This window comes from Saccopteryx bilineata, chromosome 4 (genome assembly GCF_036850765.1).
Source record: "Saccopteryx bilineata isolate mSacBil1 chromosome 4, mSacBil1_pri_phased_curated, whole genome shotgun sequence".
Taxonomy (NCBI): domain Eukaryota; kingdom Metazoa; phylum Chordata; class Mammalia; order Chiroptera; family Emballonuridae; genus Saccopteryx; species Saccopteryx bilineata.
In genome coordinates this window covers 198,705,233-198,733,212 of record NC_089493.1, presented here as the reverse complement: position 1 = coordinate 198,733,212, position 27,980 = coordinate 198,705,233, and the positions used below count along the sequence as shown (strand labels likewise).

General features: G+C 65.6%; 1 protein-coding gene across 2 annotated transcripts; it reads right to left on the bottom strand.

Moving 5' to 3' along the window:
- Nucleotides 1–181: 181 nt before the first annotated feature.
- INTS1 (integrator complex subunit 1) lies at nt 182–26,859 on the bottom strand. Of its 2 annotated transcripts, XM_066273516.1 has the most exons (46): nt 26,525–26,859; nt 25,815–26,096; nt 24,916–25,112; nt 24,640–24,777; nt 24,174–24,333; nt 23,914–24,019; nt 23,510–23,696; nt 23,279–23,424; nt 23,051–23,192; nt 22,037–22,213; nt 20,114–20,222; nt 19,845–19,965; nt 18,500–18,577; nt 17,809–17,966; nt 17,272–17,368; nt 16,653–16,744; nt 16,398–16,458; nt 15,289–15,486; nt 14,824–14,953; nt 14,404–14,583; nt 14,181–14,330; nt 13,597–13,881; nt 12,713–12,880; nt 12,511–12,622; nt 11,806–11,967; nt 11,211–11,357; nt 10,746–10,844; nt 10,423–10,547; nt 9,035–9,289; nt 8,409–8,568; nt 7,989–8,129; nt 7,505–7,679; nt 7,308–7,431; nt 6,411–6,541; nt 5,779–5,866; nt 5,463–5,689; nt 5,226–5,349; nt 4,185–4,318; nt 3,642–3,834; nt 2,701–2,828; nt 2,401–2,513; nt 1,620–1,733; nt 1,298–1,368; nt 813–904; nt 613–722; nt 182–523 (listed from the first exon to the last, which is right to left on the bottom strand). In XM_066273516.1, exons 1-46 carry the CDS (start codon nt 26,580–26,582, stop codon nt 408–410), a joined length of 6,561 nt encoding a protein of 2,186 aa, XP_066129613.1. In that variant the 5' UTR covers nt 26,583–26,859; the 3' UTR covers nt 182–407. The 2 variants fall into 2 exon arrangements, with proteins under 2 accessions (XP_066129613.1, XP_066129614.1); XM_066273517.1 differs by lacking the exons at nt 24,174–24,333; nt 24,640–24,777; nt 24,916–25,112; nt 25,815–26,096; nt 26,525–26,859 and having other exon boundaries at nt 23,908–24,016.
- Between the last annotated feature and the right edge of the window lie 1,121 nt (nt 26,860–27,980).

Sequence of the window (27,980 nt, the reverse complement as noted above, 5' to 3'; positions counted from 1 at the left end):
GTGGGCAGAGGACTCGGGGCCGGGAGCAGCCGGGACTGTCGCAGCAGGAAGGGGCTCTGGTCTCCAGATGGACACCCACCCGCACACACCCACCCGGAAGCAGGCTGGCCAGACCGGCCCCTGGGGTAACCAGCTCCCAGGCGTCTCGGGGCACAAACACCAGCAGCCAAGATGTGTGAGCTCAGAATGTTTCATTTAGGACCAACCCCTCCCCATGGAGCAGCCCCCTCCCGGCTGCCGGCTGGAGCACTGGCCCGGCTGAGTGCTGCCCTGCCCAGCCTTGGGCGGCTCGCCCCCCACTCCCCACAGGAGACCGCCAGTGAACCAGAGGCCCCGGGGCTTGGCCTGCGGGACCCCAGTGGATGAGCCGAGGGCCCGGGGCTGGTGTGCGGTCGGCTACGGCCGGTTCACATCACTGCCTCCATGTGCAGGATCCTCAGGGCCTCGGAGATCTGAGCACTGGTGTCCACCTGGCCGTACATGCCCACCAGGAAGGCCCGGTGCAGCAGCACAGCCGCGTGCTCTGTGGGGGAGACGGCTCAGACGGGGCCTCAGGGCCGAGGCCTCCCTGGGGGACCACCAGGCGCCTGGGCGGGGTGGGTGGGGGCTCACCCTGGCAGAGGAGGGTGTACTCGGGCAGGTTCCTGAGGGCCGTCTGTACCACCTCGAAGTCCCGGCTGCCCAGACAGTACATGAACGTGGGCAAGAAGTCGGCTGCGATGCTGGAAAAGGCATGTGCTCGGTGGGCACCCCCCCATGCCCGAGACTCCGCCCTAGAGCCTGCGGCCGCCCTGCCACACGCGGGGGCTCACCTGGGGTTGTTCTGGATGGAGCGCAGGGCCAGGCTGAAGGCCAGGTTGCGGCACGCCTCCTCCGCGGAGCTCATGAGCCGCTGCAGGTTGGTCTGCAGGGTGGGGTAGGAGTTGGGGTGTGACCAGGGTGGCCTGCCATCTAGGGCACAAGCATCTCAGCCTCCTGACAGCTGGCACAACTCTGTTGAGGGCAGGGAACCCCATCCCCAAAGCCCCCTCCTCTCCCCTGTCCCTGGACGGTTCCGGGACCTCAGACCCGTGAGCAGGATGCACTCCGTCAGCAAGTTCCGGCCCAGAGCCAAGTGGAGGCCCGGCCTGGCCCATGTGCTGGACTCAGCGCACGTGGAGGGCTGGCTCAGACCCACACTGCGCCCACCCCATGGGCTCCCCCACACGGGCCTCCCCACCCGGGCCTCTGGGACGCGTCACAGGCACGGCGCCTAGCCCGCAGCCAGAGAAGGCCTCCGTGCGAGGCACCCCCTCACCGAGAAGAAGCCCAGGATCTCGGGTCGTCTCCGGGACATCTCATCAATGTCGCTCAGGACCTCCAGCAGGTCTAAGGCGGGCAGAGGGGCACGTGAGGGCCAGACCACAGCCACTGGCCTCAGGGGTGAACTTCTGTCCCCCAAGAAACCCACGGGTAGGGGGTGCAGTCCTGGGGCTCGGCCTGCTCCCCAGTGTCCCCGGCCTGAGTCCCACCCCCACCTCCGGCCCTCGGCCCCCATGGGGAACAGCCCTGGGCCCTGGGGGCCCACTCCTCTGCTGCCCCTGCAGTGACAGCCCATGGGCCCCGGCTCCCAAACTCACCCTCAACGGTCTGGCCCCGGGAGAGCCTCTTCATGTAGGGGGCCATTTCAGCCGCAGTCAGAGGGGTGAAGAGGGAGACACTGACCAGGGGCAGGGAGCCAGCCGAGCTCTCGTCTGCAAGACAGGAACCAGTGTTGAGATGCAGACAGACGGCTGTGTGTGTGTGTGGGGGGTGATCAGGCCACCTCAACACCAAGACGCTGGGATCCATGGGTGCAATCCAGCTCGTCCTCGCCCACGGCCCCAGATCACACAGGACTCCAGAAGGCATGGCTGCTGCCCCAGGCTGAGCGGGGCGCCTGGTGCCCTGTGGCGCTTGTTAAGTGTGAAAAAGGAGCCATGGGGAGCACCTGTCACCCGCAGTCCCTTCCTGTGTCACCGGGCACAGTGCAGGCACTCAGCAGAGACACCTGAGTGCTGAACACTACTAAGTGCTTCCAAGGGACACCGAGAGCCACACAACACCCACAACTCGGCAGCACCTGCAGGGCCCCTGGTCACTCCTAACCCCCTAGCCGCTCGCTGGGCATGCCAGAGCACCAATGACCCTGCCTGTGTGGGCTGGGTCACCATCAGGCAGGAGGGGCCACAGAGTGGAGACAAAAACAGGACAGAGCGGGACTTGGCCAGCTTCACGGAGGGGTAGGGCGCTGTGTGCTCACACGGGCACCACGCCACTCAGTGCTGCCTGCACGTGACCCCAACCCGCGGCCAGCAACGCCCAGGGACCCGAGACGGCAGACCTGCAGCCCCTCCCCCAGAGCCCCCGCAGCCCACTCACCCTCGCCCTCCTCGTCCAGGCCTTGGTCCGCTCGACCGTCCCTGCTGGGCAGGCTCAGCCCCGCGAGGAGGGACTTGAGCATCACCAGGTCACTGCTGTCGAAGGATAGGTCACTGGGGAGAGCACAGACGGACTGTGAGGGCACCGGTCCAGGTGAAGGGCGGGTGGGGTGGGGGTGGTGAGGTGGGGCGAGGGAGGCCTGGACACTCAGGAGGCAGCCGGCTCAGAACAGGTGGTGACCCTGGCCGCGGTCGCGGAGCGCCAGGCCAAGCCGCGCTCTGGAGACACGCGCACACTCACTGGAGCGCATCGGAGTGCTTCTGCAGGAAGGCAATGGCTGCGGGGGCGTTGCAGGCGATGTACTTGTGGGTGAACTGCACGAACTTGCTGAGGAAGGGGGCCAGGTGGCGGGAGGACTTCCTGTAGTTCTGCAAGGGGCAGCGTGCGTCGTGGAGCGCTCAGAGTGCAATGCGCCCGTCCAGCCACACGGCCGCCTGAGGCCCTCACCCCAGGGACTCAGCACCACCAGTGCCCATCACCTGCTGGCCACTGGGCATGATGTTAAGGGTCCCAGAGGGTCAGAAAGGGCCTTGTCCTTCATGACCCCCATGAAGACAGCGAAGCCCACTGGAACCCGTGCCACGCAGCACAGGCTTGGCAAAGGCATAGCCGCTGCAGAGGGCAGTCCTGAACCCTGCCTGGGTTTTGAAGAACCTGGGGTCTTCCCAGGGTGAGAGCTGGTACCCAGAGCAGGTCAAGGGGCTCTGCTCTCCTGCAGGGGTCCCCCAGGAGCCCTCACACCAACGGCCGGCGGTGGGTGCAGCGGGACAAGCTGAACGGGGAGTGGTTTCAGAGTGACGGGCGGCTGGCGGGAGAGGGGGCGGGAGGGCGCGGGCCTCACCACCAGCGGAGACGGCACCCACCAGCAGCAGGCGGATGAAGGAGGGCAGGGTCGGGGCAGATGTGGAGACAGAGGCAGAGGCAGGGCGGCACCCACCAGCAGCAGGCGGAGGAAGGAGAGCAGGGGCAGAGGTGGAGGTGGAGGGCAGGGGCGGGGCAGGGGCGGAGGTGGAGGGCAGGGTCAGGCAGAGGCAGAGGCGGAGACAGAGGCAGGACCCAGGCGGAGGTAGAGGGTAGGGGCGGGGCAGGGGCGGAGGTGGAGGGCAGGGGCGGGGCAGAGGCGGAGGCGGAGGACAGGGGCGGAGACAGAGGCAGGACCGGGGCGGCGGGGCGGCACCCACCAGCAGCAGGCGGATGAAGGAGAGCAGGCAGTCCCACAGCGCCCCCTGGTGCTCGCTCTGGAACACCTGCGGCTGCAGCAGCTCCAGCACCCCCAGCACGTGCTGGAAGAAGGTCAGGTGGTTCTGCTGCCGGAACTCCTGGAAGTTGAGGTGGGTGCGGCCGTGCAGGAGCGCCGCGATCATGGGCAGGTGCCTGGAGACAGGACGAGCGCCCGGCGGGCCTGAGTGCCCCGCGCGAAGACACGCTGCAGCTGGCTGAAACTCCCAACCCCGTGGGCGGGTCCGGGCCTCCTGCCACCCCTGGTCCTAGGTCTGGAGGAGGCATGACGCACTGCCCGCCCTCTCTGAGGTCCCTGGTCTCTGCCACCGAGGCCAGCGGCTGGCCTGTGCACCTTTCTATCGGCTGTCAGCTCACACAGGTTCTGGCATGGCCAGCTGGGGTGCTGGCAGGGCCGAATGCCCCCTAGAGAGCCCACTTGGGGTGGGGTAGGAGGCCTCTACCAGGAGCTGTGCTCCCAGAAGCCCTGGAGCGGTGGGCAGTACCTGAGCAGCAGGATGGGGTGGGCCACAGCCAGCTTCCGACAAGCCATGTTGGCGTCGGCCACGCGGCTCTCGGCCGCCCGGGAGTCGCTGGTGTCAGCGAGGAGGGTGATGAAACGGTGCGTGAGGACGTCCAGCTGGAAGAAAGGGGTCAGAGGCTGGGCCGCCACAGCCTTCACGCCACACCTGCCCGCCCAGAGCCTGCTGTCGCCTTGAAGGGGCTGCAACAGCACAGTGGGCCGTGGACTGGTCTCTGGGGCCACAATCCCTGCCCCCCAGGACCGGGCAGGGCCACGCAGTGACCAGAGAAATCCCCCAACACTCTCTGGCACTCCTGCAGGTCCCAGGCCGCAGCCCAGTTTCCAAAGTCACACGCGCAATATCTGTGAGTCGACTCCCACACACGACAGCAGCTCTAACTTCTGTCCAGATGCCCCAATGAGCCGGGAAGCACGACCAGGCATGTGAGACAACAGGGACACCCAGGAACAGGGGACAGCAAGCCCCACGCTGCATGAGAACACAGGTGCAGGGCCCAGACCTGCCACCCCAGCCAGGAGGAGCGGAGGCAGCTGCCCCCGCAGGGCCCACCGGAAGTGGGAGACGAGTAGGCAAGCCACGCAAAGGAGTGTACCCCCCACACTGTGGCACGTGTGCGTCTCCATGGAAGTACTCTTGAGTGACCGGTGCCCACCCAGGGGGCACAGTGGGCAAGCTGGTCAACAGATGTCCAGACAGTGCAAGCTAAGGTGCGGAGAGAGCAGCTGGGGACAGGAGCCCGGGGAAGCACGTGGGGGCTTTCTGGGTGGTGGACACGCTCACTGCTGTGGGTGTGTGAGGGCACCACGCAGCTCCTGTGCTGGTGGTGGGGACACAGGAAGACACCGCTCGCCTCTGCTCTGCACTCAGAGGGCTTTATAAGGAGAAAAGCCATTTCCGAAACCCTCCGCGAGGTTGGACAGGTGACAGGGCCGTGCACCGCTTCCCAGTTCGGGCTCCACCTCAGATGCGGGGACAGGAGCGGTGCGCAGTGCTGAGCCTCACCTTGCAGATGCTGCTGGCAGAGGCGCCCGCGCCGTGCAGCAGGCCCTCGGGCGCGAGCACGCGGAGCTCCGGCAGCTGCAGGTAGAGCTGCACCAGCAGGTCCTGGCAGCACTGGCCCAGAACGCTGGAAGAGATGGGCGCGGTGCTGGGGAGGGATGGCCGGGAGCGGGGCCCAGGCACGTGGGGGTGCCCACCCTGGGCAGAGGGTCTCCGGGCCCTGCCCGTGGGCGCCCTCACCTGTCGCCCCACTGCTGGATGCAGGCCGTCAGGTGGGCCGTCACCTTCCGCACGCTGTCGCCATCGCCGCGGCAGCAGCAGAGCAGCAGGGGCAGCCGCGCCTGGAGGAGGCTGCCTGCTGCAGCGTCCCCGTCCTGGCCCCGGGCCTCCGCCTCCGCCAGGATCAGCTCCACCAGGCCCAGGAGCTCGGGGGCCTGGACGCGCAGCACCAGCTCCTCCCGCCGCTTCTGCAACAGGCCCACCCGTCAGCCGGCCCCGGGGGCGGGCGGCTTGCAGGCGCCCCCCACCCTGCGGGCAGGTGCACCCCGAGTCCTGCCTGAGGGGTGCGCTGGTCCCGCCCTTGCCAGATGCGAGGCACGTGGATGCAGGCCCAGAGGAAGTCCAGAGAGGCTGAAGGGTCAAACCTGGGAGGAAGCAAGGAGCCCGGCTGTTTCTGGGCAGAGGGGAGAGCGCGGTGTGGGGCAGACGGCGGGAGGCTCCCTGCGGGGACACGGCTAGGACACAGACACTCCCCAGGAGCTCGCTAGTGAAGGACCCAGGCCCACAGGTAGAGAACACGGGTGGCCCGCCCTGCCTGACCGCCCCCTACTGTACGCAACTCTGCCCACCCCCCAGGCTGGCCAGCGACACAGAGGATCATTGGCACCCCTGCAACACACTTAGAGGAGAGCTGCTGACCTCATCTGAGGACAGGGGACAATTCCACATCCCAGCTGCCGTCTATCCAGGTGTGCTCTACACCCTGAGGAGGTGATGCCCCCCAAAGGGCCCCTTTTCCAGAGCAACGGGGCAGCAAGGACCAGCAGGAAGAGCCCCGGTGGGCAGCCAGTGGGCAGCCAGGGAGAGTGCCAGTGGGCTCAGGTGCTGGGTCAGACGCCCGTGACCCTCCGTGCCGCCGTCCCTGCTGGGCTCCCGAGCTGTGCCGGGCGGGGGGAGGCCAGCACTCACCTGTGCTCCCGGTTCTTGCCCAGCAGGACGCGGGTGCACTGGTGCAGCGTGGACCAGTTGGACTGGTGCGTGAGGAGGGCCAGGAGGTAGGGCCGGAAGGAGGGCACCTGGGGGCCGGGCTGGCCTTTGCCCTGGGGACGAAGAAGCCCGGATGGCCCCTGGTCCAGCCAGAGGAAGCAGAGGGACGGGAGGGAGACCGAGCTCCCGCCCAAGGAGCAGCAGCGGCCCCTATACCAGGCCCGGCAGCCACCCCTCAGGTGACCAAGGAGCTGAGCTGAACCGACTCCTCGGAGACCAGCAAAAACGACAGAACCAACCCAGGCTCACGGCCCCCTGCCCCCACCCCCGCATTACCCTGCGGGTCCTCCAGTGTTTCCTGCGGACAGGCGGGCACCTCCAAGGGCCCCAGCCCCTCCCTGCAGGGCCTGGCCCCTCTCGTTGGGGTGCCAGGCCCCAACCTCAGCCCGTAAGCCACGGCACCTCCAGTGCCCTTTGGAGAGGACCTGGACCCAAAAGAACCGGCCCCACTCCCAGCTGGGGGCCCCAGCAACCAGGTCTCATTGGTTGGTGCGACTGGCTCATAGAGGGGACATGGGGCCCATGTGGGTGGGTGAGAATCAGGCCCAGGGCTCTTTATTGATTTTTGATTTTTAGAGAGAGGGGAGAGAGAGAGAGAGAAAGGGGAGAGCAGGAAGCATCAACTCCCATATGTGCCTTGACCAGGCAAGCCCAAGGTTTCGAACCGGCAACCTCAGTGTTCCAGGTCAACGCTTTATCCCACTACACCACCACAGGTCAGGCCCCAGGGCTCTTTAGTAGACACCGGACCTCAGAATGGCCAGGGTCACTGGAGGCCGTGCCCACTGGAGGCCAAGCCCTCAGGCGCACATCACCCACCTTGCTCCGTGAGAACAGGAGCCTCTGCTGCAGATCCGGGCAGCTGCTGATCACCTCGGGGTCCAGCATCTCCAGCCAGTCCACCAGGAGCCCCGAGCAAGGCCCCAGCCGCATGGCCTCCAGGCTGAAGAGGAGGGGAGGGCTCAGAGACGCCAGCCAGGGCCGCCCACGGGCTGGCTACTGCCTCGCCAGCTCACCTGCTGCTGTCAGCGTCCTGCTTCCCTGCAGGCGGGGGCTCCTCCTTGTCCTGCAGCAGCAAGGCGCTCACCACTGCGATGGGCCTGGAGGCCGGGAAGGCCGAGGCCGCAGAGAAGAGTGCGGTCAGCAGCTCCTCCAGGTACGGCGACCTCACCTCCATCAGACCCCGCAGGACTGTGGGAGGGACACAGGGCTGTGAGTGGAGCCTCAGCTCGGGGATAGACCCCAGAGAGACAGCCCCCATCCTGTGCTAACTGTGCCCCGTGTGCCCTGACCCTGGCCAGCTAGCAGGTGGCAGCTCGCAGGGTGGCGGCCTCCAGGTGAAAGGAGACCATGGGTCAGCTGGTCAACACCAGGCCCAAGTCCCCTCAGCAGAGCCCAGGCGAGGGCTGGGGGAGCCACAAGGTGAGGCTCACAGGGCCGAAGTGGGACCTCTCTGCTGGGTGGCGGGTTGGGGTCTCCACAGGCCTGGGTCCCAGGTACCTTTGCCGACAAGTTCAGGCTCCACACCACACTTCTCCCCAGACCTGAGGGTGGCGACAAGGGCCCGGACACTGGAGCTGACCACCTCCATGTCCCCCTGGAACGCCAAGGCGTCTGCCAGGTGCAGGAACCCACTCCGCACTGTAAGGACACATCTGTGTGACCAGCCGGCCTGGCCTCGGCCTCTCCTCACTCCTGCCAGGCTGGCCTTTCCAGAAGGCCCCCAAACTGCCCACGCCCCTCAGTTCCCACCTGAACTTTCCTCCCTGGGAAACTCCCCCAGGCCCTAACCCCGCACCACTTGGCCACGTCCACATGGATGCCAGTCCAGGGCCCGCAGACCCCGCCGGCCGTCACTGCCTAGGCAGACGCTGGAGCCCCAGCACGGGGGCGGCCCATCTCTGCCACACCCACCCTCACCGTCACTGACGCGGCGCTGCGCGGAGTACTGGGTGGCGAACAGCTTGAGCTGAGCCTGCAGGGGCCCGGCCTCCATGCCGGGGTTGTCCAGCCATTGCAGCGCCTGCATGAGCACTTTGAGGAACAGCGAGGAGAAGCCGGTGTCCTGGGGCACGCAGCGCTGTGGGGACAACCGCAGCACGTGGCTACACTGGCACAGAGGACCCTGCCGGAGGCGGTGGCCCAGGCACGTTGTCACGTCGCCTCTCCACAATGCTCCCCCAGTGCTGCGGAACCTCAGACGTCCCCTGAACACCACCGCAGCGAGGCACAACTGCCGTCTGCAACTTACCTTCACGAGGTCAGTGGAGGGGGCACGCACACACACACACACACACACACACACACACACACACACGGAGAACCACAGTGACAAGACACACTCGCACACACACCTGAGCAGGGAGGCGACTCGGCTAACTCTGCCCGTCCAGCTGGCAGACCCACAAAGGACCCACCCGCCCCCGCTGGCTGCGCAGCTTCCACAGTGAGGGGCGGGGCCCAGGAGGGGAGGGGCCAGGAAGGGCAGCGGCCGCCCCCCACCGCAGGGAGAAGCCCCGCCCTCCCGCGTGGACCGACACACCCACCTGGTACTGGCGGAGCAGGCGCAGCAGTGGGCAGGCCAGGAAGTGGCTGCGCTGCATGGACACCACCAGGGCCCCGCCGTGCGGGGAGTTCAGCAGGGTGGCCAGGGCCTGTAGCAGGCGCACTGCGAAGCCCGTCACCTCTGGGCTCCCCTGGCGCACTCGTGCCAGCTCCTGGCCCAGGGCCTGCTGTAGCGCCAGGGCCACAGGGCGGGCGCTGGAGCTCTGCCACCGCGGGCCCGGGTTCAGCGGGAAGACCTGAGCAGAAGGGCCATGGTCAACACGAGCCCGGCACAGAGGGGGCCCTTGGCCCTCTCGCCCTGCACCTGTCACCACCACGACCCCTCAGCATCCCTGTAAGGCTCTCCTCCATTCAGAAGGGGCGTGCCCAGGACTGAGGGCCCCAGCGTGGCAGTGAGAGCACAGCCAGCCCAAACCCTGCCACCTCGCCCGCCATCCACAGAACCGTCTGCGGTGGCATGTGCGACTGTGGACAAGTGGTACAAGCACTCTGCAACGAACATGGCTGCGTGTGGAAGGGGAGACGTGAGTGGACACGGAACCATAGGCCACGGGGCTCCACACACACGTGTCCAGAAGAGGTGAAGCACAGGGGAAGGAAGCAGAGTGGGGGTGGCTGCGGAGTGAGCGCGGAGGGGGCGGGGCTGCCAGGGCAACGCCGCAGACTACGCTCAACCAGAGGCTGCTGCACAGCTAGCTCTACTGTGCCGAAACCCCGACTCTCCACGCTGGTGGATGCCGTGGGCAACGCCGCAGGCTACGCTCAACCAGAGGCTGCTGCACAGCTCTACTGTGCCGAAACCCCGACTCTCCACGCTGGTGGATGCCGTGGGCAACGCCGCAGGCTACGCTCAACCAGAGGCTGCTGCACAGCTCTACTGTGCCGAAACCCCGACTCTCCACGCTGGTGGATGCCGCGTAGGGCGGAGTCACTTCTCAAGGACAATGTGAAAGGCACACCTGTCAGCAGACTGGCCACGCTTGGGAGGACTGTGTGTGTGATACGCAGGCTCGCCTGGGCACGAGGGCATGAGCCCTGTGGAGCCAGGCCGCAGACGTTGGGCCACTGATGCTGGGCTCATGATGGGAGCCACAGCACCTCTGGGCCTGCTGATGACACTGAGCGTCTTACAAGCACCGTGAGGCGGACACTGTTCTGAGCCTGATTTCACAGAGGCAGAGACTGAGGCACGGAGAGAGTAAGTGGCTCATCAGGGTCGAAACTGAGGGCAGAAGCCAGTTCAACAGAGCCCCCCCGCTCAACCTCAGTGTGAGGTCTCAAGTAAAACCCGGCTCCAGGAAGGAGGAACGGGACAGCTGGCAGACACCTAGCTTCAGCAGACGGCCATCCCAGGAAACAGTGGCTGTACCTGCAGCAACATGCTGGCCAAATCATCCTCCGGGCCAAGCACCCGCACCTGAGTCACGGCCCGGATCCGGCCCTGGCCCGGTGCTGGCTCCGGGCTGCTTTTGGGTTTTGGCACCTCCACACTGTCTGCAGAGAAAGGGAACAGGTGTCAGCTGAAACGTCCCCGGCCAGCCCAGCAAGGGTCATGCCAAGGCCAGGCTCATCAGAGGCCCACCACCCAGAGAGAGGTGCCAGCGAGCAGGCGTGCAGGGCCGTGGGGCAGAAGCACAGACACTGGCCAGCAGCACCATTCCCACTGGGTCTGGGGACAGGCCAGGCTGGTACCTCGCCGAGGGGGCAGAGAAGCCGTGAGCAGGGAGTGGAAAGTCTGGCCTCCGGACGCGCCTCGCTCGTGCTGGACCTCGACCAGGTGAGCCATGTAGTCTGTGAGACAGCAGCTGGAGGTGAGCACCTGGCCCAGCGGGAGCAGGGCTCTGTGGAGACCTCAGAAGCCACCTGCTGGAACCCTCAGTGGGGCAGGTCGTGCCGAGCAAGCACCCCCACCCCCAAAAGCGTGCTGACACCTGGGCTGGCTTAGACGGGCAGTGAGGGCCTGGCCTAGACGGGCAGTGCGGGCCTGGCCTAGACGGGCAGTGCGGGCCTGGCCTCTCCTGACACCTCAGCTCCCTTCCACCCCCTGCCAGAGCTCCAGCCGCCCTCCCCTTTGCCCTCTCAGCCCCCAACCCCCACAACTGCACACACCAGGTCCCGGGGTGCTGATGACCAGCACGGGGACCCCCCTGGCCTTACTCTTGTCCATGATGTTCTGCTCCAGGGTCTGGGGGTCGTGGGCCACCGCCTGGTCCAGGTACTGTAGGAGCTTGCTCATGCTGGACACGGGGATGCCAAACGACTGCACAAACAGCAGCAGCTGCTGCGGCTCCAGGTCCTGCAGGGCTGAGGCCAAAGGCACTCAGTGGGTGCCATGGCAACCCGGGCCCCGCCCCAGAGCAACGCCAGGGGCAGCCAGCTCCCGGAAAGGCTCACTCCAGGACTGTGTGCACCCCGCAGCTCCTCTCCTCTGGCTCCACCCCCTGGAGCCACCCAGCTCCCCACCACTGCCAGAGTCCAGACTCCACAGAGCGTATGCTCCGCCACGCTTAACAGGGCCACACCACCGCTCACCGAACCGCCTCTGCAGCGGCCCTGCCCTGCCCAGGCACCGCCCAACAGGACGTCCTACCCTCTCTAAGGTCCCAGTCCTTGTGTGGAATGACTGCTCACGCCAAGCCCTCAGCCACACAGCTGAGGTAAGGACTTGGGGACAGGGCATTCTCCTGGGCTACATGGGCCAGGTCCACCCTCAGCCCGACCCTCCCCGCAGCCCAGCCCAGCCCGGCCGTACCCGCGTCCACCAGCCGAGGGACCTCGGAGCGGATCATGCGCAGCTTCAGCCAGTCGGGCAGCAGCAGTGCCTCCTCGGACGTGTCCACTAGGAAGGCTGTGGGCAGGGGTTTCTTCTCCGGGAACCAGATGTCCAGCAGAGCCTGGAACTCACCGTCGCCAGCTTCAGGAGAGAGAACAGGGTAAGCGGCAGGGACGGCTCCCCAGGGCCTTTCTAAACCTCTCCGTCCGAGGAGCCCCAGGACCCACACATGACTGAGAGGCAGGCTGGAGAAAGCAGTGTGCATCCTCGTCCCACCTGTGGGAGCAGAGGCTTTGTGAGAACGTGGAGTCAACCCTGAGCAGCCTGTGTGAATCCGAGAGTCTCACTGGCCGGGCCGAGCGCAAGGAGGTGGAGACGCAGGGGCAGTGTCCCGGGCACGGCCGCGGGCACCTCTGATGACGGAGCAGTGTGCGGCCGGGCAGTGAGGAGCCAGGCTGTGGATTTGAGCAGCTCACCAGCTTTGGAGGTCCCCCACATGGAGGGGGTCAGGACTTCCCCCAGAACCCCGTCCTGCCCCCCACAGACAGGGAAGTTCCTCATCTGTCTCCACTCCAGGGCCCCCCCTGCATACAGGGAAGGTGGGCCAGGCTCCTCCCGTGAGAAGCAGCAAGCCCTCCTGGACAGACCCCAGCACCGCCCCTTCCACGCCCGCAGGCTCCTCACCACGGGGCGGCCCCAGTGTCAGGAGGATGACCATGGCGTGGACCACCAGGATGTGCATGGTGGCCGTCTCCCCACTGGTCCAGCGAAGGAAGACCTGGTCCTGTGACTCCGACTGTGAGGAGAGAAGGAGGTGACAGGCCGGATGAGAGCTCCTTGGGCGGGTGGGCGGGACTCCGTGGGCGGGGGCACCGGGGGGCCTTACCCAGCTGTACACCTCCTCCCCCTCCTTGCTCTTGCGCATGCGCTGGACGTAGCGGGAGAAGATGGAGAGCAGCGCGGCCAGCACGGCGTCGGACTCGGCGCTGCAGGAGCGCTTGGAGAAGAGGTGGGACATGATGGTGGAGCGCTCCACGATGAGCCGGGCCACGTCCTGGGGGCGAGCACGGCGTCAGGGCCTCCTCCCAGCTGCCCGCACATCACGCGGCCAACCAGGAGCAGGACCATAGCGGCCTGTGCGTGCCCGTGCCAGGAGGGCGCTCTGCACAGGGTCTTCAGACACACAGGGACACATGTCTCCCTGGAGAGGATGCGGCCCTGCTGGTGCATGGTGTCGCCGCATGCCCAGCAAGAAGAGGGCCCACTGACACCATCCTGCAAGCGGCAGGAGTGTGCCCCCTCTGGACGCAGAGGGGAAGGCCTGCACCTCGGTCCTCCACCTGCAGCAAAGGCTCTGCCAGCCAGGGATGGGGATGGGGGTGGGGCCCTCCAGTGCCCTGTGCTGCGCAGGCCGCCATTGACCCCATCCCTCCACAGGGACCACTCGGGCACCGAGCCACAGCGGCCGATGGGAAAGCAGGTAGAGAAGTCGGCCAGAAAAGGGCGGGCGAGGAGAAAACGGGCACGTACTGAGTCCAGCTGCTGTCCCCAGAAGGAGCAGCAGCACAGAATACCTGGGCATGGCCAAGCCCCTCCCAGGGCTCAGAGTGACAAAGGCAGGCAGGCGCTGGGGACCGCAATGCCCAGTCCAGCACCTCTGGGCCCCTGGTTCTCCCACCCTTGACGCCCGCTCTGGAGGGAAGGGCAGCAAGGAGGTGCCGGGAGCTCAGAGCCCCCACCCCAGGGCAGCCCCGCCGGCCCCGCCCTCACCAGGGCCAGGTCGCTGTGCTGGCCCTGCTCCTGCACGGGCGTGTGCTGGGACAGGTAGACCAGGTAGGCGCTGATGGTCTGCGGGTCGGTCTCCATGTGGATGGCCTGCTGCAGTGCCAGGGCGGTGGCGGAGCAGACGCTGTGGAACAGGGGCAGCCGGGGCAGGTCGCGCAGCAGCCACTGGTAGCCCGGCAGCGTCTCCGCCTCCCGCGAGTCCTCCTCCGCCGGGGGCTCCTTCTCCTCCCTGTCCCGCAGGCCACCCTCCGACAGCACCAGGGACAGGCCCTGCAAGCAGACACACGGCTGAGCCGGACCCGCACGCCACACTCCGCCGTGCACCCCGATGGGGAAGGACGGGCCCCAGGGCCCGGGGAGCACGCGGCGGCTGGGTGCAGAGCTGCCAGCGCCAGAAGGAGGCAGCTGCGGCACACGCGTCTCCAGGGGCCCGGGTCTGGAAAGGGTCACTAGTACTGGTCCTTGGTGCGTGAAACCAGCCGGGAAAAGCGCTGTAGGCTGAGACAGCACCCGACTAGGAGAGCTGTGCCGGGGTATTGTGCAGGGGCAGTGCCGGCTTCCACGCTCACCTTCATGGCCAGCACGCGGGAGGCCACCTGGGAGGAGCCCAGGCGCCGCAGGAAGTAGTCCAGCACCTCGCACGTGGTCTGCTCGTCGGCCTTGGGGCCCAGCAGGAGGTCCTGCAGGCGTCCCAGGAGCTGCCGCTGCTTCTGCTGCCTCTGCAGAGACGAGAGGACCTCAGGGGGGGGGGCCGGCAGGGTGAGGGCGGGGGCGGGGAGGGGGGGCACCGACCTGCCGCTTCTTGGCCTTCTGCTCCTTGCTCCCGCCCTCCTCCTCCTCCTCCCCAGAGGTGGCGTCGTCAGCAGCGTCGTGCAGCAGGAACTCACACAGGCACTGCACGGGCAGCACGTCCAGGGAGCCCTCGCTGGCCTGCACCAGGTCAGCCAGCCAGGGCATGGACTGCGACGAGGCCTGGCACGGGACAGCTGCACTCAGTTCCTTCCGCATCAGACCCACCTCCTCCCCATCCTCAGCCCGCGGTGCCCGCACCCCACGGCACCGGTCCTGTCCATCCGCTGTCACTGGGGCAAGGTCCCTGTGACCCTCCCACCTGGTGCCGTCTTCTAGCTACAGTCTCGTTGAACGCCAGGGCGCGGATGCCCCTGGAAGGTGAGCGCCCGCCCCCCATCGCTGCACCCCAACAGGACTCACCTGCCTCTGGATGATGTTGAGCAGGAAGTCCGGGTTTCGGCTCCGACACAGCAGGTGTCCCAGGCGGAGGGACTGGTTGAGGCTTTTCACTTGGTCCAGGATGTGAGGGGGTGGCCTCCGAGGGGGCCCTCTGAAAGTCCCAGAGGACACGGACTGTGTCAGAAGCCGCGGGAACAGCAGAGGTGAGGGAGGGCCGGGAACTGCCTGCTGACCCTGAGGGGCTCTCTGGGAACTGCCTGCTGACCCCCTGAGGGGCTCTCCCCCCGCCCAGTGGCCCAGGGTCCCCTCCTCCCACGCCTGCTGCTGTCTACACTCAGCCCCACCTGCGGCCGGCTCCACGAGGACCGGGATGGTGACCTGTCTCAGGGGCTGTCCTTCCTGCTGTCCCCTCACCCCATCCCACCCCAGGCTCAGTATCCCCAAGGTGAGGATTCCAAGTAGCCAAGAACACGGTGCAGCTCGTACTGGGGGTCCAGGCTGGTGAGCTGAGACAGGAGGAGGCTGCTGCTCTCGGTGATGGTCTGCTTGGTGGACGCAGCAGCCAGGTGCCCCTCGAATGCCAGGATCTCCTGCTTCTCCCGCTGGGAGATCTGCAGCTCCCGGTTCAGCATCTCCGTGCGGGTCTCCTCGTCCGTCAGGGTGCACGGCGGGTAGGAGTAGTTACTGGGGCCAGACAGGGAGGAGCTGGTTGCCATGCTATTAGAGGCCTCAGGGGCACCCCCGCCTGGCGCCCAGCTTCAGCTGTCAGGGCACACTGGGAGCCCTGGCGGGGCCATTAAGATCAGACCTCTGTGAGGGACCCCATGCCCGGCTGCCCGCTCTCCTTGCACTGGACAGTGTGCTGGCCACCTGAAGACCAGGCCTGACAGTGTCTGAATCCTGGACCCAGAGCTGTAGCCCAGGACATCCACGCTGGAACCCCTTGCCACAGGCAGACTCGCCACTTCCAGAGGCATGAGCCCCTTCTCTCCCGCACCCTGCAGTTTCATCCATCCTTCTCTGGTGTCCGCACGTCTCGGGTCTGTCCTCAGGCCAGTAAGTCTACTGTCAGCCCCCGGCCAGCCCTTCGAGGTGGGATGGAGCTGCGTGTCTCCAGCGGGGCACAGGTGACACAGAGGTGACACAGCCTCAGCACGTGCAGACACAGGCCCACGGGCACCAGCACCGCTCTCTGGGCTCACTCAGGAGCCAGCGAGGCGCGTCACACCAGCCTTGTGCCGGCCGTGCAGAGGTGGGTCACCTGTCACTGCTCCAGGCGGGTCCCCACCTGCTTCTGTGACACCACCTTGTCCCTGCCTGCCACCCCTGCCTGGTTCCCGATTACTCCGCTGTGTCTCCTCGTCACACCACCCATCAGTCTGACACGAGAGCCACCCAGGATGGGCCCTGCAGCCTTGGTGCCCCCCCCCCAGCAAGGGGAAGAGAGTAAAGCTCTGAAGACCCGAGTTCAGAAGTTCAAGCCCACGATAATGGGGACCCAGGGGGCTGAGACGAGAGCCACCCAGAGCCTGGCCTGCGCTCCACCCCCCGGGGCGGACCAGGTGTCCTGTCTCAGCGGAGGGCCAGCGACATACTTGGTCATCACCATCTCCATGAGCATCTTCAGCGTGGGGTACTCCTCCCAGGCGGCCAGGCCTAGGGGGCCAGGAGACAGCAGGTGGCAGAGGACCCAGTGCCCCACCCGGCCGCCCGCCAGCACCCAGGCCCTCTTCCCGCCTCGTTACCCAGTCCCAGTCAGGCTCCACTCCAATCCCAACAAGCAAGACATCCCAAAGGCAGAGGGGCCAGCGCCCCGCCAAGATGACCGGTGCTGGCCTGAGGCGGCTCACCGATGTTCTCCGGGTTGAACGCAGCGACAACCAGCAGGAGGGGCCACGCCTTCCAGTAGAGGGTGGAGATGGCGAGGTTGGGAGGCTGGTACCTGAGACAAGGGTGTGGACAGCTGAGCGGCAGCCACACTGAGGGACTGGATGGGCCTCGGCCCCTGCCAGGGCAGCGGCACGACTCAACACCTGACCAACCCGGCAAGGGCCTTAAAGGCTGCGCAACCCTATGAGTCTAATGAAAACACTGACTCTCAAACTTGGAGGGGAGCACAGGGGAATTCTCTCCCAACAGAGTCGAGAATAAAGCACAGGCTCGTCACTGTAGAAACAAGTGTGCGTGTTAACAAATGCAGGAAACGAGAGTCTACGAGACCCGAGAGGAGAGGACGAGGAGGGACGCAGACACCCGGAGGACGGCAGGAGGGCAGGCCTCGGGCATCCCCGGGCAGGTGCCCCACAGCGTCTGCGGCAGGCCGAGAGCCTGCCCGTGGAGGGAGCGGCCGTGGACCGTGAGCCTCAGTGGAGCAGGAGGAGCCCCCGGGAGTCTGACACAAGACCCCGTGCCGGCGCGGGGCCCTTCTCTTACCCCGGGGCCGGTGCCGCGCGGGGCCCCTGCTCTTACCCCGGGGGCAGCTGGATGTTCTCCGGGTGGTGGTAGGTACACAGGTTCAGGACGGCGTCAAGCAGCTGCACCCTCTCCACCTTCAGCACTTCCACATCTGAAACACAAGGTCCAGGGCCCGCTCAGTGGACACCGAGGTGCAGGATGCCAGGGAGGGGGAGGCAGGGCCTTGCTCTCCAGAGCGGGGGAGGGGCAGGACTGACAGAGGCACCAGGCAGGACATGCAATGCGACCAGCACAGCCCAGCGAGGGCATTGGAAGCAGCCGCTGAGCCGGCCCAGGGGAACGGAGGCCTGTTTTCACTCGGTGGCACTTGAGCTGGTCTAGAGAGCGAGCAGTGCGGCCAGGGGCAGCGGCACAGTGGGCACGGGGACGTGGATGTGAGGGTGTTTTCACTCGGTGGCACTTGAGCTGGTGTAGAGAGTGAGCGGTGCTGTCAGGGACAGCGGCACAGCAGGCATGGGGACGTGGACGTGAGGGTGCATGGCGTGGCCGGATGCCACCCGCCAGGCCAGACAAAGCCCCCAGGGACCTTACCGTCCGCCTGCACGGCCGCAGCTCGCTTCACGAGGTGGTCAGCGAGCTCCATGGCGTCCGCAGGGCCGAGCGGGAGCTCCCGGGACAGCCCGATGACCAGGATGCGCATCAGTGTGTCCTCTAGGATGGGCACCTCAGAGCACAGGCGGAGGAAGAAGCTGGGGACAGATCCGGAAGAGGCTGGGCTCAGCAGGGCCAGCGCAGGCCTGCCGGTGACTCCCTGTGCCAAGTGCCACAGGTCAGAGAACGCGGCCACCACCCACCCTCTCCCCAGGTGGCTTGTTGCCGATGCCTCTGCGGACGAGGCTTGGCCACCCTAGGGAGAAACATGGAAGGTACCCAGCCCTCAGGGCTCGGAGTCGGGGTTAGACAGGTCCGTCCCCCCCGTCCCCCGAGATGCCGAACTGTGACGCGAGGAGAGGGAGAAGGACCCGGAGGCAGGTGCACAGCGCGGGTAGCCCTGGGCTGAGGGGAGGCAGGGCCACGACTCTGGCCAAGGCAGACGGATGTGTGTGCAGCTGTGTGGAAGCAAGAGCGGGCAGTGAGTCTGGGGTCACCAGGGAGTCGTGCTGGGAAGACCCACTGGCAGGAGCTCGGCCTCTGGGCGTGAAGGCGACACACCCAGGGTTTGCGAGGTGGAACGGGCAGTGTGGCCCCTTCCTGGAGCTGACCCCCGCCCCACCCTGCTCACTTGCGGTCACTCTCGGGCGGCCAGTTGTCCCACTTGTAGTAGGTCTCCGGCTGCTCTGTGAAGAGGACCTTGTGGAGGCTGTGGGAGGAGGCGGGCGTCAGGGTGGGGTGCCCGGGAGGAGACGGGGCGTCAGGGTGGGGTGCCCGGGAGGAGGCGGGGCGTCAGGGTGGAGTGCCCAGGGCAGACACGTCTTCCACAGGCTCAGAAACTGCGTGCTCAGAGGACGACCCGTTTCCTACAGCCTGAGAATCCAGGGCACCCCACGAGCCTCCAGCAAACCCCCAACAAGGCTGCAGGGCTGGCAGACGACAAGATGGTGTTTACAAAGTCCCAGCCCAGACAGACAGATGCCACCTTCACCCCCATCCGGGGAAGGCTCTGTCCGGGGTTGTGACAGCGCACAGGATGACCCCTGTGTCATGTGACACAAAGGACTACTGCTGTCCACTGGCTCCTCTGAGTCGAGCAGTGGTAGTCAACCTGGTCCCTACTGCCCACTAGGGGGCGTTCCAGCTTTCATGGTGGGTGATAGCGGAGCAACCAAAGTATAAAAAAAAAATTTAGCCTGACCAGTCCGTGGCACAGTGAATAGAGTGTCAGACTGGAATGCAGAAGACCCAGGTTTGAGACCCCGAGGTCGCCAGCTTGAGCGTGGGCTCATCTAGTTTGAGCTAAAAAGCTCACCAGCTTGGACCCAAGGTCGCTGGCTCGAGCAAGGGGTTACTCGGTCTGCTGAAGGCCCGCGGTCAAGGCACATGTGAGAAAGCAATCAATGAACAAACTAAGGTATAGCAACGAAAAACTAATAATGATTGATGCTTCTCATCTCTCTCCGTTCCTGTCTGTCCCTGTCTATCCCTCTCTCTGACTCTCTCTCTGTCTCTGTAAAAAAAAAAAAAAAAAAAAAAAGAAAAAGATTTAACTATAGTAAGTTGTTTTATAAAGATTTATTCTGCCAAAAAAAAAAAAAAAAGATTTATTCTGCCAAACTTAGCAAAAATCCGACATAAAATACTTGGTAAGTAACTATTATTATATGCTTTAACTTGCTGTAACTCTGCTTTGTAAATTTTATAAAGCAAAGTTACTTCTCTACTTTATAAATCGCCATGACTGCGGAACTGGTGGGCGGTTTAGAAAATGTTACTACTAACAGAGGTACAGAAGTGGCCGGTAGGTATATAAAGGTTGACGACCCCTGGTCTAGAGGCTGGTGTCAGCCAGTGCCCAGACCCAAGGGGACAGGCTTCTGCATGGCGAGCCTTGTCCCTCATCAGCAGTGAGCCCCGGGCAGGGAAGTGGCCCCGCCTCTCCCAGGGCCAGCCAAGCAGCGCCCCGGCCATACCAGTGCACGTAGTCCTTGGGGGCGAGTTTGCTGATGGAGGGGACGACAGTGTGCAGCCACCAGACTGCGTCCCGCTGGATAGCAGCAATCTGGTTCTGGAAGGAGCGCAGCACCTCGAGGTCTGAAAGGGTCAACAACGCCTCTCAGGGTCGAGCTCAGGCGGGCACAGGGAGGGGGGCCAGGGCCTTGGGAGGGGGCCTGCAGCCACGGGAGCCCCCCGCTGCCTGGCCCGGGCCCCCGAGCAGGGTCAAGCCCGGCCCACTCCTTACTCTTCTTCTCCCCTTTGTCCCAGGCGATGCCGGCCTCCTTCACCTGGGCCGTGATGCCCAGCATCATGGACACGGCCAGCACGTCGGTGATGTGCACCACGAACCGCTCCTGCAAGCCCAGCACAGCCCGGTGAGGGTCTCACCCAGGCCCCAGCACACACACAGAGGGACAGGACGCCGGGCCAGTACGATGCCCAGGGACCCCCGCCAGGCCCCCAGCACACACGCAGAGGGACAGAACGCCGGGCCAGTACGATGCCCAGGGACCCCCGCCAGGCCCCCAGCACACACGCAGAGGGACAGGACGCCGGGCCAGTACGATGCCCAGGGACCCCCGCCAGGCCCCCAGCACACACGCAGAGGGACAGGACGCCGGACCAGTACGATGCCCAGGGACCCCCGCCAGGCCCCAGCACACACGCAGAGGGACAGGACGCCAGGCCAGTACGATGCCCAGGGACCCCCGCCAGGCCCCAGCACACACGCAGAGGGACAGGACGCCGGACCAGTACGATGCCCAGGGACCCCCGCCAAGCCCCAGCACACACACAGAGGGACAGGACGCCGGACCAGTATGATGCCCAGGGACCCCCGCCAGGCCCCCAGCACACATGCAGAGGGACAGGACGCCAGGCCAGTACGATGCCCAGGGACCCCCGCGCTAGTTGAGAGGGCCAGTAGGAGCAGGTCTTGGGACCAAGAGCATGCTAGCAGCAAGGCCAGGTCAGGCCACGGGAAGGTTCACCCAACAGAGCTGGACAAAGGTGCTGCCCCCAGAGAGCACGCCCACACAGGGCCGTATCTTCCACAATCTGCCCGACTCCACCATCTGAGCACTACCTCCCCCCACCTGTCCCTCCCCCTGAAAGCGACTGGAGTAGACTGCCTGGTTCCGTGCAGTCTGCATCACCCTGGTTCCCTGCTCACTGTCCCCTGGGCTCCCCGGCCCGCCGGCTACCACTCTGTCCCCACCTCCACACCCAGCCAAGAGGCTGCTGATGCCCCTGGGGGCATCTGGCCAACTCCCCACAGGTCCTCCCACAGGATGGACCCCATGCTGTGTTCTGAAACAGGCTACCCCGCACGTGGGCACCCACCACTTAGCCCAACGCATTGCCAACTGCTCCAGAGAGGCAGCAAGCAGGAGCAGAGGGGGGCCGCGCTGAGCAGCGGGAGCGGAGGGGGGCTGCGCCGAGCAGCGGGAGCAGCGGGAGCGGAGGGGGGCTGCGCCGAGCAGCGGGAGCGGAGGCAGGAGCGGAGGGGGGCCGCGCAGAGCAGCCGGAGTGGAGGCAAGAGCGGAGGGGGGCCCTGCGCAGAGCAGCGGGAGCAGAGGGGGGCCACGTGCGCAGAGCAGCGGGAGCGGAGGCAGGAGCGGAGGGGGGCCGTGCGCAGAGCAGCGGGAGCAGAGGGGGGCCCACGCAGAGCAGCGGGAGCAGAGGGGGGCCACGTGCGCAGAGCAGCGGGAGCAGAGGGGGGCCCACGCAGAGCAGCGGGAGCAGAGGGGGGCCACGTGCGCAGAGCAGCGGGAGCGGAGGCAGGAGCGGAGGGGGCCACGTGCGCAGAGCAGCGGGAGCAGAGGGGGGCCCACGCAGAGCAGCGGGAGCAGAGGGGGGCCACGTGCGCAGAGCAGCGGGAGCGGAGGCAGGAGCGGAGGGGGCCACGTGCGCAGAGCAGCGGGAGCAGAGGGGGGCCCACGCAGAGCAGCGGGAGCGGAGGCAGGAGCGGAGGGGGGCCACGTGCGCAGAGCAGCGGGAGCAGAGGGGGGCCTCGCAGAGCAGTGGGAGCAGAGGCAGGAGCGGAGGGGGGCCACGTGCGCAGAGCAGCAGGAGCGGAGGGGGGCCGCGCGCCGAGCAGCAGGAGCAGAGGGGGGCCGCGCAGAGCGGCGGGAGCAGAGGGGGGCCGCGCACCGAGCAGCGGGAGCACCTTGAGCTCCATGTCCAGGTGCTGGGGCTCCTTGCGCTCCTGCATCAGCCCGAGGCAGAAGGCCTGGAAGTTGATCTCGTGCTTGGTCTGCTTGATGATCTCCCGCAGCAGGGCCCGCGAGGCCCGCAGATAGTCGTCCTTGTTGGTCAGCAGGTCCTGGAACACCATGGCCAGGAACTGGGGTGCAGAGAGACAGTGCGGGGAGCTCACAACCGGCTCCCGTGCCGTCACAGGCCTGCCATTGGAGCCGTGCTCAGCCCTGCCGGGACACGGCGCCTGCACCTGTTGTCCTGAAGCATAAGCGGGCACATGAGCATGCCCACATAGAGCTGACCGACCCCTTCCCAACAGTGGGCATGAGCCAGCCCGCTCCACACCCCGGGCTCTGAGAGCATCCCTAGGTCTTATTCAGCTCTCCTGGAGGCTGGCCTGTGGGGAGCTAGTCTTCGTTACACCAGAGGACAGATCAGTCAGCAGACACTGGCTGCAGGGCACCATGCTGTAGGGACAAGCATGCTGGCTCAGCCCTGCCACACTCCCAACCTCCAGTCGGACGACTGGTCCACCACCTTTCCTGACACACTGGGCTGCAGGATGAATAACAGCGGCCGTGAGGGCTGCACTGTGCCGACCCTGACATTCTACACACAACTCACTGTTTAAACGCCTGGCTTGTGTTAATAACAGGAGTGCGGCTTTCAGATCTCTTCAAAAAGGACACGAAATACAAGAGACTGAAGGCCCAGTGCCAGGAGGGCTACAGAGACACCAGCAGGGACCCTCTGGAGCTGACTGCAAGTCACACGCAGGGTTCCAAGGGCACTGGGGCACAGCTGCCACCACCACTCCCGCAGCGTTCTCCTACAGCTCACCTCCACCTTCACCTACACACCGGCACTGCAGACGGGGCCACGTGCGCCCGTCCAGCCCTGGCCCGGTGTGGGGCCCCAGGCTCGCGGCACAGCTGCACCGGGCACGGGTCAACGTGGAGCCACCAGGCACCCGGCACCCTACCTTGGGCGCCAGCTCTGAGCTGTGCTGCAGCACCGTGTAGAGGATCTGCATGTTGTTCGGGTTCCGGGCGTTGGAGAGTTCGTTGAAAATCACAAACTTGATGGTGGTGCCCAGGTTGTCCTTGTGCGCGTTCAGCAGCTCCCTGGGGGTGAGCCAAGCACAACGGGCGCTGGCACAAAGAGGCCACCCCTAGGCCACCCCCCGCCGCCGCCCTCCGGCCGGCCGCACCTGATGCAGAGCATGTAGTGGTTGAGGAGGACCTTGGGCTTCAGGCGGATCTTGATCAGGTGGGAGATGACGTCCATGTCCTCGGCGCCGTGCGTGGTGCAGTTCATGCACACGGACATCAGCAGGTCCTGAGCTGGCCGGGTCAGCTGCGGAGAAGCCGGGATCGGCCCGTCAGCCGCACAACCTCGGCCACAGGCGCGGCCCGGGAGGGGCCCCGTGGGCTGCCCTCACCTTGGGGTTCTGCAGCCACATCTCCAGCTTCTGCACCGTCATCAGCCGCACCTCCTTGTACCCGCAGGTGGAGGCGAGCAGCCGCAGCAGGTTCCGGGAGACGTTGTCTATGGGCTGCCGCCGGGTGAGCTGGTCCCGCAGCATGTCCAGCACGTACTCCTCCACACTCTCCGTCAGGTCTTCATACCTAGGCCAGAGGGGGCGAGGAAGGAGGAGGGAGGGAGGGAGGCCGTCCTCACTGGGCCCACCGCCTCCCGTCCACACCCGGGGGCCTCGCTGGCTGGGGACCTAGGCCAGAGGGGCGAGGAAGGAGGAGGGAGGGAGGGAGGCCGTCCTCACGGGGCCCACCGCCTCCCGTCCACACCCGGGGGCCTCGCTGGCTGGGGACCGGGCCGCACGCCTACCTGGGCATGAGCTGGCCCTCCTGCTCGGGGCTCAGCTTCTCCTCGGCGATCAGGAGTTCTGTCTGGCTGTCCTCCTCCTCAGTGAGGGAGGGGTGAGGGCTGCTCCCTGCAGACCAGGGGCCTCGTGAACACATGCACCCGCCCACCCCACCAGCACCTACTGCTCTTATGCTGGGCTCACTGGAGGGAGGTGACCCCAGCCCTCACCGTCTGCTGAAAAGCCCCATTCCCTCCCCAGCCTTGGGCCCAGCTTCTCTCACCAGCACTGAGGTCCCCTCCGCTGCGCCCCGCCTCCCCCTGTAGGAGCATGCTCTTGGGGGGCATCCTGGTATTAAACGCTGTTTGGATGTTGTCCACGAATGCCTTGCAGTGCGGGCTGTCTACCCAGATTCGCTCCCCTAGAGAGTCCTCGATGTATACCTGCTCAGCAGAGAGGCTGATGTCAGACCCCACGGGCAGCTCACTTCTGCCTGCCCTTGGTTGCATGAGGGCTGGGCCATGAGAAGAAGCAGGACAGGTGCTTCCCCAAACTGCCAGTTGCCCACAGCGGGGCTCCCAGGAAGAGCTCTCCAGCGACCCATGCAGAAGACAAGCTCTCCAGGCCCACCCTTTGAAGGAGCTTGCTTCTTTCTCTCCCGTGACCCAGCCATCACCCCTCTTCCATGGCACTCTGCTCATTTCACCTGAGAGCAGCACTCAACTCCAGCTCCCGGTCAGGCCACACACCTTGACAAAGATCTCAGGCCAGTTCTCGTCCTCCTCATATGCAGCCATGAGGAGGTTACAGGCCAGCACAGACACCAGGCTGTTCCCCTTGGCCTTGAAGTTGATGGAGGCATCCCGCCGCAGAAGGCTGCAGAGAGCCTGCAAGAGACGGTGCACATAGCCCAGGGAGCCTCGCCTGCACACGGGGCAGAGCCAGCGTGCTTGGGGAGAAGGGGGGACCTGGGCAGGCGAAGCAGCCCAGGTCCCTGGGCCCGTCTGGCTCTGCCCAGCCCTCACCTCGATGACGCCCTCCGTGGCAAAGATGTTGGGCTTGATCTTGGCCAGGTACATGAGGCTCAGGTAGAGGGTGCTGTCGGGCTTGGCCCGCGTGACCTTCAGCTGCTTCACAGCTCCGCACAGCACGCCCTCGATCCTGTCGTCATTGCCCTCCAGCTCCGCGGCCTCGATCTCGTCCAGCAGCGCTTGCGGCGGGACTGCGGTGCAGAAGGCAGAAGGCCCGTCAGAGCAGGCCACCACAGAGAGGCTGCCCCTCAGGCGCCCCCCGAAGCCACTGGACGCAAAGCACCCATCAGAAACCCAGCAGGCTGGCCGGTTCCAAGGACAGCAGTACTAGCTGAGGTGGGGAGCAGGGACACACAACCCTGAGAGCAGGATCTGGTCCTCAGTCACCATTTATCCTAAGTGCTCAGAACTGAGTCTCTCACAAACACATTAGACGGACAAGTGGATGAAGGAATGAGACATTCCCAGCCTCCAGGATGGCACCCACTCTCTCAGTAGCCCCTCACCCCCACCCCAAGAGGAAAGACAGTGGATAGACAAAGCAAATGCATCTGCATAGCACATTCCAGTGACTCAGCTATGGGCTGCTCTGCCTGACTGACAGGAACCAGCCTCACGGAGATGGCCACCGAGACTCGAGGAGCGATGTGCCTGGTGTCCATGCGCGCTACTGCTATGTGGCTGCAGCCCGTGAGCGCCCAGGCTCTGTCCCGGTTGCATTCCTCACTCTCTCCAAGAATTCAGAAGCACAAATGGGGTAAAGGCTCCTGCCCCACATTCTCCAAGAACCAGCTACACCTGTCGCGCCCAGCCTGGAAGTGGCCTCCATGACCCCCGTGGACAGACAGGATGGGGGGATTCATTGTCAGGGGAAGCCCAGGGACCGACTTTACCTTCAATTGGGACCACAGACGGCTCCTTAATGGAGGGAGAGATAGCGCGTTTTTCTGCCACAGCTGCCTCGGCCAGGCGCCCCAGGGCACTCAGAGGGGGTGTGGAGGACAGTTTGGGGCGCTTGGTGAGAGCGGCTCCCGCCAGCGCAGCAGCAGCAGCATCCCGCTTGCGCTCGGAAGGCAGGCCGGAAGGCGCAGGCTTCAGCAGGGCAGACGCTGTTTTCGAGTCACTGGCCTGACCCTTTGAGCCAAGGGCAATAAAGTCCCCAGGCGGAGGGTGTCCTGCAGAAGGATTGGGGTGGAGAAACGGGCACCTTCACACAGCGGTCCAGGTGAGAAAAGGCGGGGACGCCCTCCGACCTCCCGCTGCCTCGGAGGGGGCTCTCCATCCACAAGGGTGGCAGGACACAAGTCACCCAAAGGTCCCCAGGAGATGGTGACAGTCCCCAAGCGCGAACTGCCAACCCGGCCGCCCCTGCGCACACGTGTCTGAGACGGGCGTCAACACGCTCACTTGACAGAGGAGGACAATCGGGCACAGGGAGGTGGAGTGAGGATCGCGCCCACGGCCTCACAGCGGGACAGTGGCGAGACCGATCCGAGACGAGCAGCCTGCGGGAGGCAGTTCCAGCCGTCCTAACCCTCCCGGGGGGCCCCGCAGACACCCCGACCCTGGAAACCGCCGTCCCGCGCAGGGAGGAGCCGCGCACCTGAAGTCTTGGCCGCAGCGCTGGGCCTGCGCACGGCGGGGGCCTTGGCGCGGTTCATCGCGTCCCCGGCCCGTCGCCGCTCCTCGCTGCAGCGCCGTCGCCTGGGAGAAGACCGGCGCCAGGCGATCGCTCACCAGCTCATTCATTCATTCCTCCCTCGGCCGATCGGGGCCACGAGCCGGGGCTGACAGGGGCCCCGCCGAGCGGAGCGAGTCCGAAGGGGCCTCAAAACCGCCGGGAGGGTCACTATCGCGCAGCGGCGGACCCAGCACAAGCCGCCCAGAAAACCCAGCGACCCGCCGCCGCCACGGCTTCCCCGAAACCGGAAACCGACCTCAACGACCCAACTTCCGGAAGAACCGGAAGCAAAACAGCGCGGCATGAGAGTGCCGGCCTGGAGGCTAGAGGGGCCTCGGCGCCTGCGCGTTGCCTGTAGCGCCCTCTGGCGCCGGGAGGCCGGCGGTGTCTCGCAGTCGCGGATCTCTATTCGGAGAGGTGGGTGGTGCCGTCACCCTCTTTGTGCAGATGCGGCCGACGTTATGTCGTGGCGTACCCAAGGGTGCACGCCAGAAAAGGTGGCATAGGGTTCTAATCCACACGTGCTGGACTTTCAGAGTACTGATCACCCATTTCGGGGTCAAAGGGGAGGTTCTGGGGTCCCCAGGTGAGAAGTAGCAGGGAGCCCAGGGGACACAGCGCAGAAGAGCAGGAGCCCTTCCCTGGGGGAAGGGGGTCTCACGCCATCCTAGGGCTTCAGCAGTCCCGAGACCTCTGGCTGTAGCCCACCTCCCCACCAGGAACAAGGAACCGGGAGCAACAGCCTGGCCTGCGGCCCAGCCCTTTGCCCAGTGACCTCCTTTGGGGGGAAGCCGTGAAGATCCCTGAGAGCTGACAACCAGCATTACAGGGGAGGGATGCCCTGTAGGACTCAGGGACATTCCTAACAGACCAGGTGCTGCGGGGGGGGGGGGGGGGGGGGGGCAATAGGGAAAGGTAAACAAAGCCAAATGGGTCAGAGGTGTGAAACACACTTTATTCAGTAACTGCTGACACTGGGGAAGGCTGAGTTTTAGAGGCAGAAGCAGAGACTCGGGTGAGAACTTAGAGGGTGGTCAGTGTAGATGCCAGTGCTGGCTGGCAGAGGTCCAAGTCAGGTGTCCAGCACCTGGTCTGGTCAGTGGAACCACGCGATGTCCAGCAGCTGCTGCCAAGGGCCAAACCGACCCTTCTGGCAGTTAAGGGAGGAGGAAGCCGCTTATGGACCGGCATGTAGGAAGTGACCACATCTATCTAAAAGTGGAGAAAGTCTGGAAGGAAATGCACCCGAGTGGTTCCCGTGGTTACGGGGCAGGGCAGGCCACGCCAGCCCTCCGCTCTGTGTTTCAGTTTTGCCATCATGGGAATTATTTCCAGTGCAAAAAGAAGATTGCCCTCACCTGGTGGGCTGTCACAGGAC